Below are 19,643 nucleotides of genomic sequence, written 5' to 3'. Positions count from 1 at the left end.
ACACCCTCATCATTCATTGGTCCATGCACATAACCCACTTTTATTTAGTTAATTAGCTAGTTATTTTTAATAATGTAATAAGCACCCAAGATACTACCACCCAAAGCAAAAGCTAGGGTTTGACAGTAACCTGCATCTAACCAAATGATACTCTGAATTAACCTGTCCCCCTTCTTTTCTCACCCTGAGGAAACTCATCTTTTATCAGTGCTTTGTTTTTCTTTATAATAGTCTTACTGAATTTATATGTGTTCTTTTACATTATGTACATATTTCTAACTATAAAAGGATATTATGCTGATGTAATTTGGGGAACTTTTTTCACTTAAAATTGCCAAGATTGGGCTTCCCTGGTGGCGCAGTGGTTGAGAGTCCGCCTGCCGATGCAGGGGACACGGGTTCGTGCCCCGGTCCGGGAAGATCCCACATGTCATGGAGCGGCTAAGCCCGTGAGCCATGGCCGCTGAGCCTGTGCTCCGCAACGGGAAAGGCCACAGCAGTGAGAGGCCCGCGTACTGCAAAAAAAAAAAAAAAAAAAATTTCCAAGATTTATCCACATTACTGCTGGATGACTGTGAACAGTTTTGTATATGCTTCCTGCTTTATTCGTACGAAAGTCCATCTTGGGTGTAAGTTTAGGAGTGGAATTGCTGTGTCTTAAGTGTTCATATGTCATAAAGTTCACACTTTTAAGGTTTAGTGGTTTTTAGTATATTTATGGAGTTGTGTAACATTGCACTATCTCATTTCAGAACATTTCCGTCACCCCCAAAAGAAACACCATACCTCTTAACAGTCACTCCCTGTTCTCCTTCCCCCTGTACCTGGCAACCACTATCCTACTTTCTGTCTCTGTGGATTTGCCTATTCTGGACATTTCTTAAATGGAATCATATAATATGTGGCATTTGTGTCTGACTTCTTTCACTTAGCATGTTTTTGAAGTTCATCCGTGTTACATCATGTAGCAATACTTCATTCCTTTTTATGGCTGAATAATATTTCAGTGTATGGGTATACCACATTTGGTTTATTAGTTGATGGACATTTAGGTGTTTTCCACCTTTGGGCTATTATGAAAAATGTTGCTATGAACATTCATATACCACTTTTTACATGGACATATGTTTTCAGTTTTCTTGAGTATATACCTAAGAGTGGAATTGCTGGGTCACATGGTAGCTGTGTTTAACATTTTGAGAAGCTGCCAGACTGTTTTCCAAAATGGCTGCACCATTTACAGTCATACCAGCAAAGCATGAGAGTTCCAGCTTCTCCACGTCCTTGCCAACATTTGATGTTGTCTGTCTTTTTGATTATAGCCATCCTAGTGGGTGTGAATTAGCGTCTCATTATGGTTTTGATTTGCATTTGTTTATCTTCTTTGGAGAAGTGTCTATTAAAACCTTTTACCCATTTTTTAGTTGGGTTATTTATCATTTTATTATCAAGTTGAAGATTTCTTTATATGTTCTTGATACAGATCTTTAGATATATGAAATGCAAATATTTTCTTGCATTTTGTGGGTTGTCTTTAACTTTCTTGATGGTGTCCTTTGAAGCACAAAAGTTTTTATTTATTTTTGTTTGTTTAACCTAATGAAAGCATCTTTTTTTGTTTTGTTTACATTTTATTGAGGTATAGTGTTGATTTACAATGTTGTGGTAGTTTCAGGTGTACAGCAAAGTGAGTCTGTTATACATATATCCACTCTTTTTTAGATTCTTTTCCCATATAGGCCATTACAGAGTATTGAGTAGAGTTCCCTGAGCTATATATTGGGTCCTTATTAGTTATCTGTTTTATATGTAGTATTGCGTATGTGTCAATCCCAGTCTTCCACTTTATTCCTCCCCCCACTTATCCCCCCAGTAACCATAAGTTTATTTTCTACATGAAGCACAAAAGTTTTAATTTTGATGAAATCCAATCTACTTTTCCTTTTGTTGCTTGCACTTTTGGTGTCATATCTAAGAAACCATTGCTTAATCCAAAGTCATGAAGATTTACTCCTATCTTTTCTCGTAAGATTTTTATAGTTTTAGCTCTTAACATTTAGGTCTGTGGTCTATTTTGAGCTAATTGTTTGTACATGGTGTGAGGTTGGAGTACCAGTTCATTCTTTTATATGTGAAAATCCAGTTGTCCCAGTACCATTTTAAAAAAGACTTTTCTTTGTCCAGTGAATTGTCTGGGCTCCCTTGTTGAAAACCAGTTGACCATAAATGTAAGGGTTTCTTTTGGAAGGCTCATTTTTATCCTATTGCTATTTGTCTAGCCTTATGCCAGTATCACAGTGTCTTGATTACTGTATCTTTGTAGTAAGATTTGAAATAGGGAAGTGTGAGTTCCTCCAACTTTGTTCTTTATCAAGATTGTTTTGGCTGTTTAGGATTCCTTCCGTTTCCATATGAATTTTAGGGTCACCTTGTCCATTTCTGCAAAAGAGCTAACTGGGATTTTGATAAGGATTGTGTTGAATCTGTAGATCAATTTAGGGAGCTTTGCTATCTTAACAATACTGTTTCAATCCATGCACATGGAGTGCCTATCCAGTTATTTGGGTCTTTTATTTTCTTTCGGCAACGTTTTGTAGTGAAGTCTTCCCACTTCTTTTGTTATATTTTTTCCTAAGTATTTTATTTTGGGGGTGCTATTATAAATGGAAAGCTTTCTTAATTTCATTTTTGAATTGTTTATTGCTAATGTATAGAAATACAATTAAGTTTTGCATATTGATCTTGTATCCTTCAACCTTGCCGAACTAATTTATTAGCTCTAATTGTTTTTTTGTGGATCCTTAGGATTTTCTACATACAAGATCATGTCATCTGCAATAGACATAGTTTTACTTCTTCCTGTCCAGGCTGGATATGTTTTATTTCTTTTTCTTGCCTAAGCAGAGCTTTCTAGACCCTGGATAGAACCTCTGGTACAGTGTTGAATAGAAGTGATAAGTGGACATCCTCATCGTGTTTCTGATCTTAGGGGAAGCCATTCAGTGTTTCACCATTAAGTATGATGTTAGCTGTGGATTGTTCATAGATGTCCTTCGTCAGGTAGACGAAGCTCTCTTCTATTCCTAGTTTGTTGAGCCCTTTTATCATGAAATCGTGTTGGATTCTGTCAGATGCTTTTTCTGTATCTATTGAAATGTATGTGTGACTTATGTTCTTTATTCTTTTAATATGGTGTATTACATTTATTGATTTTTGTATGTTGAACCAGCCTTGCATTCTCTGGATAAATTCCACTTGCTCATGGTGTGTAATCCTTTTTATATGTTGTTGCATTTGGTTTCCTAGTATTTTGTTAAGGATTTTTGTGTCCATATTCATAAGAGACATTAGTCTATAAGTTTCTTATGTTGTCTTTGTGTGGTTTTGGTATTAAGGTAATACTTGACTTCATAGAATGAGTTGAGAAGTATTCTCCCTTTTATTTTTTGTAAGAATTTTGGAAAGATTGCTGTTAATTCTTTAAATGTTTGGCAGAATTCACAGTGAAGCCAGCTGGGCCAAAGTTTTTCTTTATGGAAAGTTTTTATATTACTAATTTAATCTTTGCTTCTTCTTGAGACACTTCAGGTGGTTTGCATCTTTTTAGGAATTGGTCCATTTCATGTAGGTTATCTAATTTGTTGGCATACAATTATTCATAATATTCCCTTATAATTATTTCTGTTTCTGTAAAGCTCATAGTGATGTCTCCTCTCTCATTCCTGTTTTTAGAAATTTTGGGTTTTACCTCTGTTTTCCTTGGTTAGTCTAGCTGACTAATTTTCGATTTCATTGATTTTCCCCATTCTTTTTCTATTCTCTCATTTATTTCCACTCTCATCTTTATTATTTCCTTCCTTCTGCTTGCTTTAAGTTTCCTCTCCCTAGTTTCTTAAGGTGGAAGGCTAGCTATGAATTTGAGATCTTTCTTCTTTTTTAATACAGGAATTTACAGCTGTAAATTTCCTTCTAAATATTAACATAGCTGCATCCTATAAGGTATTTTCATTCATTTCAAAGTATTTTCTAATTTCCTTGTGATTTCTGCTTTGATCCATTATTATTTAGGAGTATGTTGTTTAGTTTCCCACATTTCCTTCTGTTATTGATTTTTAAATTCATTCCACTCTGGTCAGGGGATATTCTTAGTATTTCATTCCTTTTCAAATTTACTGAGACTTGTTTTATGTCCTAACATGGTCTATCCCAGAGAATGTTCCATGTACACTGAGAAGAAAATGTATTCATTCTACTGCTGTTAAGTGGAGTGTTGTGTAGATGTCTGTTAGGTCTGGTGGTTTATAGGGTTGTTCATTTCTTCTATTTCCTTGTGATCTTCTGCCTCATTATTCTATCCTTAATTGAAAGTGGGGTGTTAAAGTTGCAAACTGTTGTTGTTGAATATTCTATTTCTCTCTTCAGTTCTGTTTCATTTTGCTTCATCTGTTTTCATTGTTATGTCTTCCTGATGTTATGTCTTTTTTTTAAATATTTATTTATTTATTTGGTTGTGCTGGGTCTTAGTTGCAGCAGGCAGGCTCCTTACTTGCAGCTCGCCAGCTCCTTAGCTGTGGCATGTGAACTCTTAGTTGTGGCATGCATGTGGGATCTAGTTCCCTGACCAGGGATTGAACCTGGGCCCCCTGCATTGGGAGCGTAGAGTCTTAATCACTGCACCACCAGGGAAGTCCCGGATATTACGTCTTTATTAAACAGGGCTTTCAACCAATCATCCTTTGTACCATGTTTACCCTCTGCTTGCAGGGAGAACTGGTGCGGACAAATCTTGGGCCTTTTCAGGCTCCTTGGTACATGATCACTTAACTTTTTTCACTTTCCCCACTGCCAGCCTAGCAGCCTTATTGAGTCTGTTCAATGGGTGATTACAGTCTTCCTTCTGCTTGCCCACTTTCAAAATGTTATTGCTGTTGTCACTTTTCTTTGTTGTCTTTGTCCTTATGAGTTTATGGCTTATAAAGAAAAAAATTTACTGTTATTTTTATGATTTTTCTGGAAGGAGTAAAGCCGTATTTTAATCCAGTATCTTTAATTGGAAGTTTCAAAGACCATGATCTTTCCACTGCATAGTGCTAGATAGAGTAGGTACTTTCCTGAAGACAAAGGATGCTTGGTTTTGACTGTAGACCTTAAAAACCAGTTCACAGAATTTACAAAATTCCATGCTAAGTGCTCTGGGAGAGACAAATGTATATAAGATATGGCCCTTCTTCTCCAGGAGCTCACTTTGTGGAGAGATGAGATGTACAGAAATACTGCTATGGCACATGTAAAAAGGGATAAGTAATAAGAACTATTGATACCTTTCATTGAACGTCTACAGATTTCAGACAGACGTGTTATGTACATTAAACAACTCAATCTAATAATCTCATAATGGGAATTGTATTATTCCCACTTTACAGGTGAAGAATGAATTGTTTTATACAAGGCCAGCAGCTAATAACATATCAAGGGAGATTTGAAGCCACGTGTGTCTAACTCTGAAGCTTTCCTCTTTCTACCATGTCAGGGTATCTTAGGAGAGGCCCTGTTAGGGACCTAGAGGAATTCAAAGGCAGGAGAGGATCAAGGAAGGCTCCAAGGTGGAGGCATCCCAGCTGGGCCTTGAAGGATGGATAAAGTTCAACATTTTAGATTTTGGGGGGAAGGGGAATCATTCCAGGAAGGGGGAATAGTTTGCTTAAAAGCCAAAGAGGAAGGAATTATAAGATGCATTTGGGGATTTTAAATAACCTGGTGGGAGACTTAGTGTAGGATACCTGTGGGAGGTTAATTAGCCAAAACAGTGCCTGACCTGGAAGAATGAGGCCCTGAGGTGTTTGCATTGGAACAGGAGAAAGCTAAGAAGAGAATTTTAATGATTTTTGTAAAGTAAGAACATCCTCACAACATATATATATATAATGTGTGTTTAATTAAAAATGTGTGAGGTCACAGACAGTGGGTTGTCACAAGGCTGAAGAGTTCATTTAAAATTTAAGCAAGCAAACACATGTATATGGAATCTAAAAAAAAAAAGTTCTAATGAACCTAGGGGCAGGACAGGAATAAAGACACAGAGATAGAGAATGGACTTGAGGACACGGGGAGGGAGAAGGGTAAGCTGGGACGAAGTGAGAGAGTAGCATTGACATATATACACTACCAAATGTAAATAGATAGCTAGTAGGAAGCAGCTGCATAGCACAGGGAGATCAGCTCGGTGCTTTGTGACCACCTAGAGGGGTGGGATAGGGAGGGTGAGAGGGAGACGTAAGAGGGAGGGGATATGGGGATATATGTATATGTATGGCTGATTCACTTTGTTGTACAGCAGAAACTAGCACAATATTGTAAAGCAATTATACTCCAATAAAGATGTTAAATAAAAAATAAAATTTAAGCAAATGCTTGTATTGCTCTTATTGCTTTGAAATGAAAGCAAATAAGTTTTCTAAATGTTAATAATCTCATCTTCTCTAATAAGAAGAAAACCCCACAGTGATATCCCCTTTCTTATCTATCAAATTAGCAAAAATCAAAAAGTGATCATTTGTACTAGCAAGCATGTGGGAAAACAGGTAGTGTAAGTAAATGAGATGGCTCCATATATCCTGATAAGGAATGACGACCTCTGCCGTACTTTTAAGTGGAAAAGCACAGTGTAGAACGGTACGTGTAGCAGACTACACTTTGTGTTTTAAAAAAATGTGAGTGGGAGGTGCAACTTATCCGTAACAGCTTTTCCTGAGAAGTTCCATTAGCACTTAAACCAGTTTTACCCCTTTTAATACCAATATCAGTCCTTCTCTTTTTTTTATCTCAAACTTTGTTGCTCAAGTTCCCCTTCAGACTTTCAAGGGGGAGCTGGATAGGTCATTTCATCTCTAATTGCCATGTGGTTCGTTTGTTGTTCACTTTTCTTAGTATCTTCAGCATTTATCACGTTTTCTTGGAATGGCTCCAGTGCCCTTTAGTTTCAGGTAGCCTCTGATCCAGTTGGTAAGTTTCCTACTGTATTCTTGGCTCACTTTACCCATATAGTAGTGAGAATGCAAATACTCATTCTCCTTATCTCTGTTTCTCTACAAGGCTTGCTGGTGGTGACCTTTACACACTGCTTTAGATTTACTCTCACTATCCCTGATACATTTCTTTTCTCCAGTGTAAACATTTTCTGTTCTGCTTAAAACTATTTACTGGGGTGTGTGTGTGTGTGTGTGTGTGTGTGTATACATATATGTACATATATGCTTATATACACAAAAACCTAGCAACTCGTTCTGGTGGCCTCCAAGAAGACCAGCAAAATAGGGACCAGTGGACAATGGGTAGTGGAGAGGGAGATTCTCTTTTTACTGATAGACCATTTTGTTTCTCTTGAATTTTATACAGGGAATATAGCCAATATTTTATAATAACTTTAAATGGAATATAATCTATAAAAATTTTGAATCACTGTGTGGTACAACTGAAACTAATATTATATTATAAATCAATCCTACCTCAACAAAAAAAAATAGTATTGGTAATAAGAGTAAATAAATGATAAATTGACTTAATAAAGTATTATAAATGGAATGTAATATATAATTCTACAATGTATATTATTATTATTATTATTTTATTTTATTTTTTTGCAGTACGCGGGCCTCTCACTGTTGTGGCCTCTCCCGTTGCGGAGCACAGGCTCCGGACGCGCAGGCTCAGCGGCCATGGCTCACGGGCCCAGCCGCTCCGCGGCATGTGGGATCTTCCCGGACCGGGGCACGATCCCGTGTCCCCTGCATCGGCAGGCGGACTCTCAACCACTGCGCCACCAGGGAAGCCCAACAATGTATATTATTAAATGATAGTATATAAATAGATATTATACCCATTATATTGATGACGTTACGATAAGTTAGTTATGCAGATTTATGGCTAATAAGAGAAATGTTACTTTCCACTTATTTTATACTTTACAGTCCATATAACTTTTCTTATTTAATTTTTAAAACAGCCCTGGCAGGTAGCTGGTTATTATCTTTATTTTACAGACACTCTATTTTTATGAGAATGGCAGAACATGAATAAGACACAAATAAGGAAACTAGGCTTCCGAATGGTTAGGTAACCTAAGTTTCACATCTAGTACTTGAATCCAAGTTTAGTGCAGTTTCCTCTGTGCTGCAGAGAAGGGTGTTCAGAGCATATCCCCAAGTTTTTGTGCTTGATTTGGAGTTGATTACCGACCTTTTCCATCATAGATTCTTTGGTGCCCTCATTCAACACAGAATATGGCACTGAACCAGTCTGCTGCAAATAAAAAAGAAGCCAGGGCTTCCCTGGTGGCGCAGTGGTTGAGAGTCCGCCTGCCGATGCAGGGGACACGGGTTCGTGCCCCGGTCCGGGAAGATCCCACATGCCACGGAGCGGCTGGGCCCGTGAGCCATGGCTGCTGAGCCTGCACGTCCGGAGCCTGTGCTCCACAACGGGAGAGGCCACAGCAGTGAAAGGCCCGCGGACCGCAAAAAAAAAAAAAAGAAGAAGAAGCCATTCAGCCTACCAGTACATAAGTAGGCCCCCCAGGCTCTGCCCCATCTCCCATCATGGGCAGGGAGCTTTGGCTTTGGGCATTGAGAATGCAAACCAAACAAGATAGACTTGTACTGTAGCTCAGAAGTTCACCTGTGTCTTCTTTTCATTGTTCTAGGAAGAGTTGCAGGCCAACCTGGACCTGATTCAAACCTACAGACTGCATATTGCCCAAGATATCAACCAAGAAAACCTGCAGCTCTTCCTGGGTTCCTATAATGGGTACAGTTGTTTCTGTTCCTTCACTTTAATGCAGACTAGGTCTAAGAAGATAACGGATATTTAAGAGAGAAGGAGAAGAGGAAATAAACTACTTCTTCCAGTGTTGTGTGATGGGATTGCTTTCGTACTTTTCACCACAGTAGAAGGGGAAGGGCTTTCAGACAGAAATGAAGACAGCTTTCAAGAGCAATGCATGAATTGAAGGCTGTTTCAGGCATGTTCAACTACCAGTTGTACTTTTAAGATGTTTTGAGACCAGAAGTACCTAAAGTTATGTACACACACAAAACACACAGATTGAGGTGGCACAGAAAGATGCATGTAGAGGAGGCAAAGAATAGAAGTCTTGGGCCCCAATTCAGTCTCTCTGCTGGTGTCCTGTCATCACGCAGAAGTGACACACGGAGAGAAGCTTAATTCTTATCTTGGGACCAGCTTCTCCAAGGTGAAAATGTTAGCTCCTTCTAGCTTTCTGGGTACATGGAAAAAGATTAAGGAAATGGGTCAGCTGTAACTTACCCAGAGTCACACAGCCGGTCAGGAGCAAAGCCAGGTTTTGAACCCAGTCTCTCTAGCTCCTTCCTCTGTGTAACAAAGCCTCCTTATTTTTCATTGAAATCAGAAAGGTTATTAAGTACTACACTGAACTGTTAGTTACCAGGAGAATGTTCCCCCAAAAAAGTTCCCCTTGGACCTCCATGGCAGTCCAGCGCTTAAGATTCTGTGCTCCCAATGCAGGAGGCACGGGTTGGATCCCTAGTCGGGGAAGATCCTGCATGCCACGTGGTGTGGCCAAAAAAAAAAGAAGAAAGTTCCCCTTAAGAAATTATTCCTATAAACTAGTTGGAAAATTGAACACTTAAGACTTGAGGATTTCAACAGCATTGCTATTGAGTTTTGAAGTTGCCTCCTTTCAGCATCCTGCAGAGTCCCTTTTTCCTGCTCTGTACCGTTCAGGATGCCACTGAACAAAGTGCACAAGGGCCCCTTCCCTCATCTGTGTGAAAGAAAGATAGTTTTCAGATTTCTTGATACATTTTGTTTTTCACAACCAGGAAGTAACCTGAGTTGCCATGATTTTACCTGAAAAGTGCATTGATTCCTTTGTGTTTCTCTAGACGCAGAGACCTGGAGATCGAAAGACCCATTCTGGGACAAAATGATAACAAATCAAAGACATTAAAGTAAGTCCCTTAGTCTCCCCCACTACGTTGCTCAACATCTTTGCCTTTCATAGAGAGAGTCATTTTCAGCGGAGTATATGTGCTGCTTGCTGAGTGTCCTCTTATTTTCCCTTTCCCCAGGTGTTCTACTTTATTGGTGGTAGGTGACAATTCACCTGCAGTTGAGGCTGTGGTAAGTATGTTCTGATGTTGTGAAGATGAATAAGATGAAATGCAATAAATTGTGTGTAACACACTCCGCTGATGCACTCGAAACAGTTGGTAGGTACTAGTTTTTGTGATTTCTCATTACACAGACCAGGGTTTGCCCTTTGTTACCCAGTGTGGAGGAAGAATTCCTCGTTGATCACTGTGTTTCATCAGAAGGGTTCAGGACTGCCCTTGAGTGCTTTGGGTGGTGGAGCTCGCTCTGTGGCAAGCAGGACAGGTAAAGGCCACGGGCTTATCGTCAGACTTCTGACAGCCTTGGCCTTCTGCAGCCACCACAGATATAGAAGGTAGAAGGCTGCTGGGAGCCTGTATACTTGCCTGAAGCACGTAGCACACTGGCAAAAAAAATATGTGCTCATTGTATAAAATTGGTAAATAGGAGGACAGGAGGAGAAGTCATGATCCCATTACTCAAAGACAAGCCATTATGTTTTTCTTTACAATAGATGGGGTGATATTAGCTATACAGTGTTTTGGGACCTCATGACTTAGCGCTGTTGAGAGCATTTTTCCATACTATAAAGTCAGTATATCTGTATAATACTCAGTCTTATAAATATACCCTTGTTTATGTAACCCCATTCTCCTGTTGATTATTCCTGATTTTGCACCATTAATAATGTTGCTGTTGAACATCCTTATAGAATCTTTGCCTGAATCTTTGATCATTTCCCTGGGATGAGATGGAAATAATGTGTCAAAAATCATAAACCTCTGTAAGGTTTTTAATACATTTTGCCAGTTTCCTTTCCAGAAAAGACATAACAGTTGTTGCCACTGCCTATGTGTGAGAGTGCCTGTCTCCCAGCATTCTGTCCAGCATTGGACTTCTAAATTTCATTAGTAGTTCATTTGATTAAAAATGGTACCCCACTGTTTTAATTTGCACTTCTGTATTTACAGATGAAGCTGACAGGTTTTCATAAGTCTGTTATCACTTGCTTGTCTTTCCCACAGCATATATAACTTAAGTATCTGCGTGAAATTATCTGGTTTTCTTTGGCCTGCTTCACTTCTACCCTATTTAGAGCAAAACATTAGGAAGTAAAGCTTTTAGAAAGGGAATCTAATAATTAATCAGAGATGCAGACATAGATGAGAAGCTTGGTGGGCAGGGGGAGTGTTGGTAGGGTGAGATAGGTATGACAATAGAATATATTCACACTTCCCTGAATTACCCTGTAAAACATTCTGTGTCTAGTGTAAAATACGTAGTGTGGCTTGAGCACAGAGGCAAATAACTCTCAACTCAAAAAAAAAAAAAAATCCCCAAAGGTAATAAAGTTATAGTGAAGATCTCATCAAGAAGGAGTTTTGTAAAGGTCCATCTTTTTTGGCTAAAAAGGTAGAGATACATGCTACAAAATATCAAAAACATTTTTTCATAAACAATGTGTTTATGAAAATAGTACCGTTTATAGGAAATACCCTTAATCAGAATTCTCTAATCATGCTGAGTTGCCTTTTGGAAATTACATGGACTTAAAGCAACATTACCAATTATTTTTCAAGATTGTGTAAGTTGGCCAATACAGATAAGATCTTTTTCTCTTTCTGATTTCCACACCTTCAGTGTTTATAGAGAAGAACTTCAGGAACCCCATCTGTACCACAAACTAGATGCTCTTCTAGACACATTCAAAACCAGCTCCCCTGCCCCAGAGCCTTTTATCCCATAAGTTGGTAGGGATTCAAGGGCTATATCCATGCATGGAAGAGCAGGAAGAAACTCCACAAATTCTGGTCACTGTTGCTAGCTATTCTTGCTCACATATTCATTCAGCATCATTTTTTGATCATCTCCTATTCTCGCGATGCTGTGGAGAATACAAAAATGAATAAGACGGAGTCCCTGCACTTGGAGCTGGGGAGAGAGTAGACATGTCAAAAACCAACTGTTGTTCTTGGCCTACCAGAAACGGAGACTTCTTATAAAGTTACAGAAATTACAAAGTGATGAACCAAGGAAAGCATGCTTTATTATATTAAATGCAGACTTGGGAGTTCATTCTTCCAGAAAATATTTATTGGACGTCTACTGTGTTCTCAGCACAGTGCCTGGCAGTTAGGGATCCGGTTTTTACATTCTGCCCTTTAGAGCACCTTCTATAGTAAGTAAACGGGTACATTTGTTTGTCACTGCCTGCGTTGTCATTTGTGTAGAGCAAAAACCTTGATTTGGTGATTCTGGCTTTTAGATCATCCTGTGATTTTAGAAGAGTTTTGAATACCTACCCATCAGCAATCCCCAGAGTAAACTTTCAGCTGTGTTACTGGTTCTTGCCTAGGTAATTTTAATAACTCCCTAACTGGCTCGCTGCCTCTGCAGTCTGTCATACAGGCCACTGCTGGTTATTTTCCTAAAACAACTCACATCCTGTCACCCCAGAAACCCTCTGTGGCTTTTTGCCTTCCACAGTCAGTTCAAGCCTTTCCAGCCTCTCCCCACAGTGCACCCTCACGCCATGCTTGTCTCTGTAACCCCACACATGCTCTGCACACTCACTTCGCAACCCCTGGGTCTTTGCTTATGCTTTCCCCCTGACTCTGGAAGCCTTCAAATGCCCGCCCCTTCTTACTCTAACTATAGAAATTCTACTCATTCTTCTATTCTCACTCAGCTCAGAAGTGAAATTTTCAAGTGATCTCATTCTGCCTCATATTACATTATTACATTTCCACCCCACTAGATTCCATGCTCTTAGCACAGTGTTTTATATGTGTGCTTGGGCAAGCATGTGTAAAGAAGAGATCCAGTTAATCAAGTTAACCATAAAACACTGTTGAACCTGGAGATTATCTCCCCAGAACATTTTCTTTGAGGTCCCTGCCTTTGTGGATACAAAGGTATGAGATACGATACATGTAAATGTACAAGGTTGTAATTCTTAATTGTAATGGCTACAGTGAGAGAAAAACCGTAGAGGGTTCAACTTTACATGGGATAGCCAAAGATCTTGAGGCGGAAGAGAATCAGGGTGTAAGGAGTGGCAAACCCACTACATCCAGGGCACGGGAAAGGGGTGAGAAATGGGCAGGGGAGGGGTATAAGGGTCAGTCATAAGGGCCAGTTGTGCTGGGAAATCATCAAGACCCCAGCAGGTGAGGGCCATGGTCCAGTTCACTTTTTAAAGTAGGTAACTTGTCCCCATGTTATGTAGCAAGTAGGAGGAATTAGATTCAACATGTAGTTCTTTAAAGACTCTACTTGTAACGGATTCAGAAAATGAACTTTGCCAGATTTTTAGATCTACTAAGAAATATAAGATATAAAGTACTTCATATAAACATGTCTCCCACTTTGTATTTTGGTAATTTGGCTGATTCAGCCGTCTCCAAATGAGCCATTGATCTTGGAAGATCATTCTCATGCCAAGCTATTTCTTATTTTTCTAGCAGTTCATAAAACTGTCTCTCTCTCTCTCTCTCTCTGTTTTTTAAGGTTGAATGCAATTCTCGCCTGAATCCTGTAAATACAACTTTGCTAAAGGTAATGTGTCTTCTTTCCTCATTGCCAACCATGAGTGAGTAAATTATACGTGGTTCAAATTACTTTATTTCTGGAATAGTTGCCCAGAAAGAAGGAAAGCTTCTCTTTCTCTGTCTGATTCTCTCATTCTCTTAAAAAAAATTTCTTTTCCTGAATATATTCTCATTGTAGAAAATTGGAAAATAGGAAAAAAAAATGGAAACATAAAAAAAGAATAAAATAAAAGTTACACTAATCCTGCCCCCCAAAGGTAACCTTCTGGTAAAAACATCAGTCTTTTTCCTATACAGTTTTACATCATCAAGATCATAGGCTGTTTCTAGCCCTGTGTCTGTTTTCCTCAACTTTTTGACATTTAAACATCTTCCCGTGTCAGTAAAAACGTCATAAGCATTATTTAATATTGTTGTGAGAAATTAGATAATGAATGGAAATTCTTGACGTGCTAAATCCCCTTGTATGGATAAGGAAGCTTCCAGTAACATTCTCATGATAAGGGTAGATGCATTTTTTCTTTCTCTTAGGGCAAATAGAGAGTGACTCTTGTACTGAATTTCTAGGGTTAATATCAAGCTTCTCCCCGTTTTGACTGTACCCCAGGCTCACATTTTCTGGAGCCTCTAGTGACATATTTAAGGGCCTGACCTCCTGCTTTGAATTTGGATTACCGTAGATTTAAGTACTGATCTTATGCTTCTGACTGTTACTTTCTCAGCCTGAAAGACCTCTGCTTTCTTCCCTTTCTCTTTGAAGTGAGATTAAAAGAGAAGTGCTGCCACCAGAAGTAGCCCGTAGTTCCTGGAAATATAACATGAGGTTAATGCTCTGAGGTGACAAAACTCAGAGTGTTCTGGGGTCCAGGTGATTGGTGAACTAGTCTAAAATACGAATTTTTTTTTTTTTAAAGCATGTGGTTTCAAATTAGCTTTCGTTGCAGGTTTGAATCAGTTTTCCAAAAGCGCAAAACAACTTTACAGTAGCCATAGATGTGCTTATTTCTGGGCAAAAATGCCCATCCACAACAGCATGATGGAACTGGTTCTCTGTTTGAGAGAGAAAGCTTGGAAACAGTCTTTCCCAGTATTCTCTCTGCTATAGGAACTGTTTTACAGTTCTAATCAGACTTTGACTCCTAACCTTCATGAAAATACAGTCTGGGCTAGTTAGGTCTATTTGAACTTATTCAGGTTAAATATTTGTTCCTGGGCTTCCCTGGTGGCGCAGTGGTTGAGAGTCCGCCTGCCGATGCAGGGGACACGGGTTCGTGCCCCGGTCCGGGAAGATCCCACATGCCGCGGAGCGGCTGGGCCTGTGAGCCATGGCCGCTGAGCCTGTGCGTCCGGAGCCTGTGCTCCGCAACGGGAGAGGCCACAGTGGTGAGAGGCCCGCGTACCGAAAAAAAATTTGTTCCTGATCTTACACGTAGAGTTTTCAGGGAACTGACTGTTCCTTATTAACCTCAAATTCCTGTGTCTCCTGTGGCATCCCATCTGCTGAATAACAGTCCACGCTCAAAGAAAGTTTTCATGTTAGTGAAGGGAGACCATGAGGTTCATGTCTCTTTTTAAAAAAATGCCAGTCAGCCTGAATAGGCTACTATCTGAGTATGGAATGCATAACAGCTGGAAGGAGGAGGGTGGCCTCATGGTTGGCCATCATGCCCTAGAAGCAGTGTTCTCTGAGGATTGGCAGAATATGCATCACCTGGCTCGTTAGAAATGCAAGTTCTTGAGACCCGCTCCAAACCTATTAAATAAGAATCTCTAGAGACTTCCCTGGTGGTCCAGCGGTTAGGACTCCGTGCTCCCAATGCAGGGCGCCCAGGTTTGATCCCTGGTCAGGGAACTAGATCCCGCATGCCACAACTAAAAGATCCCACATGCTGCAGCTAAAAAACCCGCACGCCACAACTAAAGATCCTGCACGCCACATCTAAAGATCCTGCACGGGGCAATGAAGATCCCACGTGCCGCAAAATAAATAAATAAATATTTTAAAAAAAAAGAATCTCTAGGGCAGGAATTCAAGAATCTGAGTTTTAACAAGTCCTCCTGGTAATTCCAATGCATGCTAATAAAACTCTACTCTAGAAATCTTTGCACAGGTGAGAATAACCAACTGTAAAGATTTATGAAGTGAGAGACAGCCTTACCAAATCCAACTATGAAATGAAAGTGGCTGACCAAGTAGGTTGGCTGAATTCAGCCTCAGTGCCTGATTGGAGACATCCCCTTAATTGTGAAATGAAGACAATGTAGAATTGAGACAGAACCTTAAAAGTGTGGTACCCTGAGAAGTTAGGATCACACTGTTTGAGGACTCTGAAAGTAACATTCTCCAGGTGGAGGCAGAACCATGGTTGAAGGTAGTGGTTAACTTCACTATCACCCAAATGGAAAATTCCCGACATGAGCCTGAAAGTTAGGCCCTGCATTACTGATTACTAAATGTTGAATAATCTTTCAAAATTACATCCAAGGTTATTGCTAGGATTTATGTCTTTGTGTAAGGGTGCATTGAGGGGGACTTCCCTGGTGGTGCAGTGGTTAAGAATCCGCTTGCCAGTGCAGGGGACGTGGGTTCAAGCCCTGGTCCGGGAAGATCCCACATGCCGCGGAGCACCTAAGCCTGTGCGCCACAACTACTGAGCCTGTGCTCTAGAGCCTGCGAGCCACAACTACTGAGCCCACGTGCCACAACTACTGAAACCCACACGCCTAGAGCTCGTGCCCCACAGTGAGAAGCAAGCACACTGCAACGAAGAGTAGCCCCCGCTCGCCGCAACTAGAGAAAGCCTGCATGCAGCTGCGAAGACCCAACACAGCCAAAAATAAATAAATAAATAAATTTAAAAAAAAAGAAAGAGTGCATTGAGGAGATGGACACTTGGATGTAGTTAAACATTAAGTTAAGGAACCTAAAATTTGATCCTGTCCTGTTTGAAAGGACCCGTTGATGTTCAGAGCATTTCCCTTAAGCGTAAGTCTCAGCTGACTTACATATTTTTCCTCTTCTAGATGGCAGACTGTGGTGGACTCCCCCAAGTAGTTCAGGTAAGGAGTTTTTTTTAAAAGCACCCATTTGATGCCAGCTCTCTGACTGTGCAAGGATTAATGCCTTCTTATTTTGTCCCCCTAGCCCGGGAAGCTCACCGAGGCCTTCAAGTACTTTCTGCAGGGGATGGGCTACAGTGAGTAGTACACAACTTCCTATTCTACCAAAGATTTATTGATAATGGGCTCATTTTGGCATCTGATGAGTACTCAATTCTCAGGGCTTAACCCCTGTGCTAGCCAGCCTGAAATCAAGTAGAAACCAACGTGTTTATGGAACATTCATCTGTGCATGTGTATAAAGATGAGCTAATGCTTATTAAGCACTTACTTTGTGCCAGGCACTCTATAGTCTTAACCTTGAGAGGTAAGTTCTGTTATTAGTCCCATTTATAGAAAAGGAAACTGAGGCTCAAAGAGGCTAAGCACCTTTCCCAGGGTAACAATTCAGCTGCAGAGCCATGATTCAAACCCTGGCAGTCTGACTCCAGAGCCCACATTTTCAACCACTGAAGCTTAGCCAGACCTAGCTGTGAATCTGAAGTTGTTATTTGCATCTGAACTCAGCTGGTTAATGACTCCTGGACTAGAGAAACAAAATGGAGACTCCAGATGAAAAGGAGTTAAATCAGTTAAGTCTGCTCCACCACAGGAGATGAACTTGCAGAATATTTTAGAGTGAATCCAAGGATGTGTCCGTATCATGTGCCACTGTCCTGGTCTCTTGTATTGTGAGACCCCTGAGCTTTCTCATTTGTCACAGAATATCCACACTTGCTCCTTTCTTGGAGTTATAAAAAAGAAAACTCTTCTACCCAGGTACAGAGCTCTTTATCCAGTAGGGTGATTTTTCTCCTGTCTTTGGTCAATGTGTTTAATGACGATTGGGCAGCAGCTGGGCCCCTGGGTACAGCCCTGTACCTGGCAGGCAGCTCGTGTATGTCTCGTCTAGAGTGGCTGTGTCATCCCCGTCTGTGAGCCACTACCAACCGAGCCCACACCCATATCCCTCTGGGAGGAGCAGAAGTCCCTCTCCTTTCCTAGGAAGCAGCTGTTCTGACCCAAGCAGGTTGGCTGTTTATAGTGAAGGAGAAAACCTTTGACTAGTTGAGAGAAGTAACATCTGAGATGTTACTGAAGCATCAGTTGGCCTCACCTCCTTTCTGGGGCCTTAAAATAAAACTTCACCCCTGGCTTAGAGTGTTCTGTCAGTGTCTGCTAGGCAGCCAAGGTTGCCGCTTGGCACTGTCGGGTCACTAACCTGCCTTTTCCTGTGTCCATCCTGCTTCCAGTCCCGTATGTGCAGCTCAGTCACCTGAGCACCGAGTCAGGTACCTTTCTCTATGCTGGCCCCTGCCCCTGCCTCCCAGCCATGCTCTCCTGGCTGCATTGGCTGCCCGCAGCATGTCCGTGGTTTTCCTGTGCAGTGAGAGCCCGATAGAACGTGGCTCGTTGTGCCCTGTGCGAGTTAGCCTGCAGGTCCCGCCCTGGTCCCCCCAGGAGTAAAGCAGCGGGTTGTAACAGCCAGGGTCACAGCGGCAGCTGAAACTTTATAGGCAGGGCCCCTCCACCACCACCACCTACTTACTGATCCTTGAGTTAACCCCCAGACACTGGATTCTCAGTTAGGAGCGTCAGAGCCTGTGCCTGGAGAACTGCAGGTGATGGCATCTTCGGACCCTTGCGTTGAAATGGCAGCTGGGGGAGTGGCTCGTGTCTCAGAAAGATAGGCAGGGGGGGTATGCCAGGTAAGGCCCTTTCCTGGCCAAGCTGGAGGGACCTTACAGACAAAGCAGTGACAGTAGGCAGGAGTCTGAGTTGAACAGCCACCTCCCGTGCCCTTGCTCACAGGCAGCCTGTACCTCACCCCCTGTGCAGAGACCAACCCGCCTGCCCTCCCTACACCTCATCTTCCTACATGTCTCCTCCCCAGGTAGCAAGGGTCGCCTGTGGACACGGATGGTAGTCTTGTTGTATCGGGCTTGCACTGTGTTTGTGAAACACCTTCATACTTGTGTGGTGTGGTTTGTCTTTATTTGGTTTAGTCTTGCATGCACTGCAGGTTTTGGTTACCTACTTGGGTTCCCAAAGCCTCCTTCCTAATCACCTTATGAATGGCATGGGCATAGCTAAGAGGCAATACTCTGGACTTAGGTTTCCCCTTGTTCTGCTGTGGACTAGAATCAGCTGAGACTCCAACCAGAACCAGAGGATTAAAGCAGCCTTGCCTAGAGCCCCTCACCTAGAGCCAGTAATGCAAAGTGGGGATGGCTATGTCTTTTCCCGGTGTCACCTTAAATGGGTTGGGAAAGCGAAATGTAAAGCTTTTGGTGAAACTTCTCGATTAGCTGAGTTTAACCAGGGCTCCCTCCTATAGTCCTCTTGGTTCTTTCTTACAGTCCCATCTGCCAGCATGACCCGGCTCGCCCGATCACGGACCCACTCCACCTCAAGTAGCATCGGCTCTGGAGAAAGTGCCTTCAGCCGATCTGTCACCAGCAATCAGTCAGATGGAGCTCAAGAATCCTCTGAGTCTCCTGATGTTCTGGACAGACGCCAGACCATGGAGGTGTCCTGCTAAGCAGACGCTCCCCCCCTGGACCGTGCAAGTCCGTCCTCCTCCAGACAACCGCTCCATAATATAACGCTTCATCCAGCAGACTGGCGTCTATCCATCTTTAAGTCATGCAAGTCCGTCCTCCTTCAGACAACCGCTCCATAATATAACGCTTCATCCAGCAGACTGGCGTCTATCCATCTTTAAGTCATGCAAGCCCGTCCTCCTTCAGACAACCGCTCCATAATATAACGCTTCATCCAGCAGACTGGCGTCTATCCATCTTTAAGTCATGCAAGCCCATCCTCCTTCAGACAACCGCTCCATAATATAACGCTTCATCCAGCAGA

The 19,643-nt window shown here is 41.4% G+C and overlaps 1 protein-coding gene across 1 annotated transcript; it reads left to right on the top strand.

Moving 5' to 3' along the window:
- The first annotated feature begins 62 nt into the window (after positions 1-62).
- Positions 63-19,637, top strand: LOC114906894 (protein NDRG3). The gene is made up of 8 exons (XM_029241869.1): positions 63-629; positions 8,696-8,799; positions 9,918-9,983; positions 10,104-10,155; positions 13,636-13,683; positions 16,701-16,736; positions 16,822-16,873; positions 19,136-19,637. Exons 1-8 carry the CDS (start codon positions 591-593, stop codon positions 19,315-19,317), a joined length of 579 nt encoding a protein of 192 aa, XP_029097702.1. The 5' UTR covers positions 63-590; the 3' UTR covers positions 19,318-19,637.
- Positions 19,638-19,643: the final 6 nt, after the last annotated feature.

This window comes from Monodon monoceros, unplaced genomic scaffold, assembly GCF_005190385.1.
Source record: "Monodon monoceros isolate NGI ecotype Baffin Bay Population unplaced genomic scaffold, NGI_Narwhal_1 Contig3647_ctg1, whole genome shotgun sequence".
NCBI lineage: Eukaryota > Metazoa > Chordata > Mammalia > Artiodactyla > Monodontidae > Monodon > Monodon monoceros.
The sequence above is the reverse complement of the archived record's forward strand: the minus strand, read 5'-3'. Positions and strand labels throughout refer to the sequence as shown.

Bases quoted from the DNA above. Each gene is read 5' to 3' on its own strand.
- LOC114906894 (XM_029241869.1), top strand. From the start codon at position 591: ATGCTTCCTGCTTTATTCGTACGAAAGTCCATCTTGGGT. The intron at 8,800-9,917 runs GTACAGTTGTTT...GTGTTTCTCTAG, and splicing joins TTCCTGGGTTCCTATAATGG to ACGCAGAGACCTGGAGATCG. The intron at 10,156-13,635 runs GTAAGTATGTTC...CTGTTTTTTAAG, and splicing joins CACCTGCAGTTGAGGCTGTG to GTTGAATGCAATTCTCGCCT.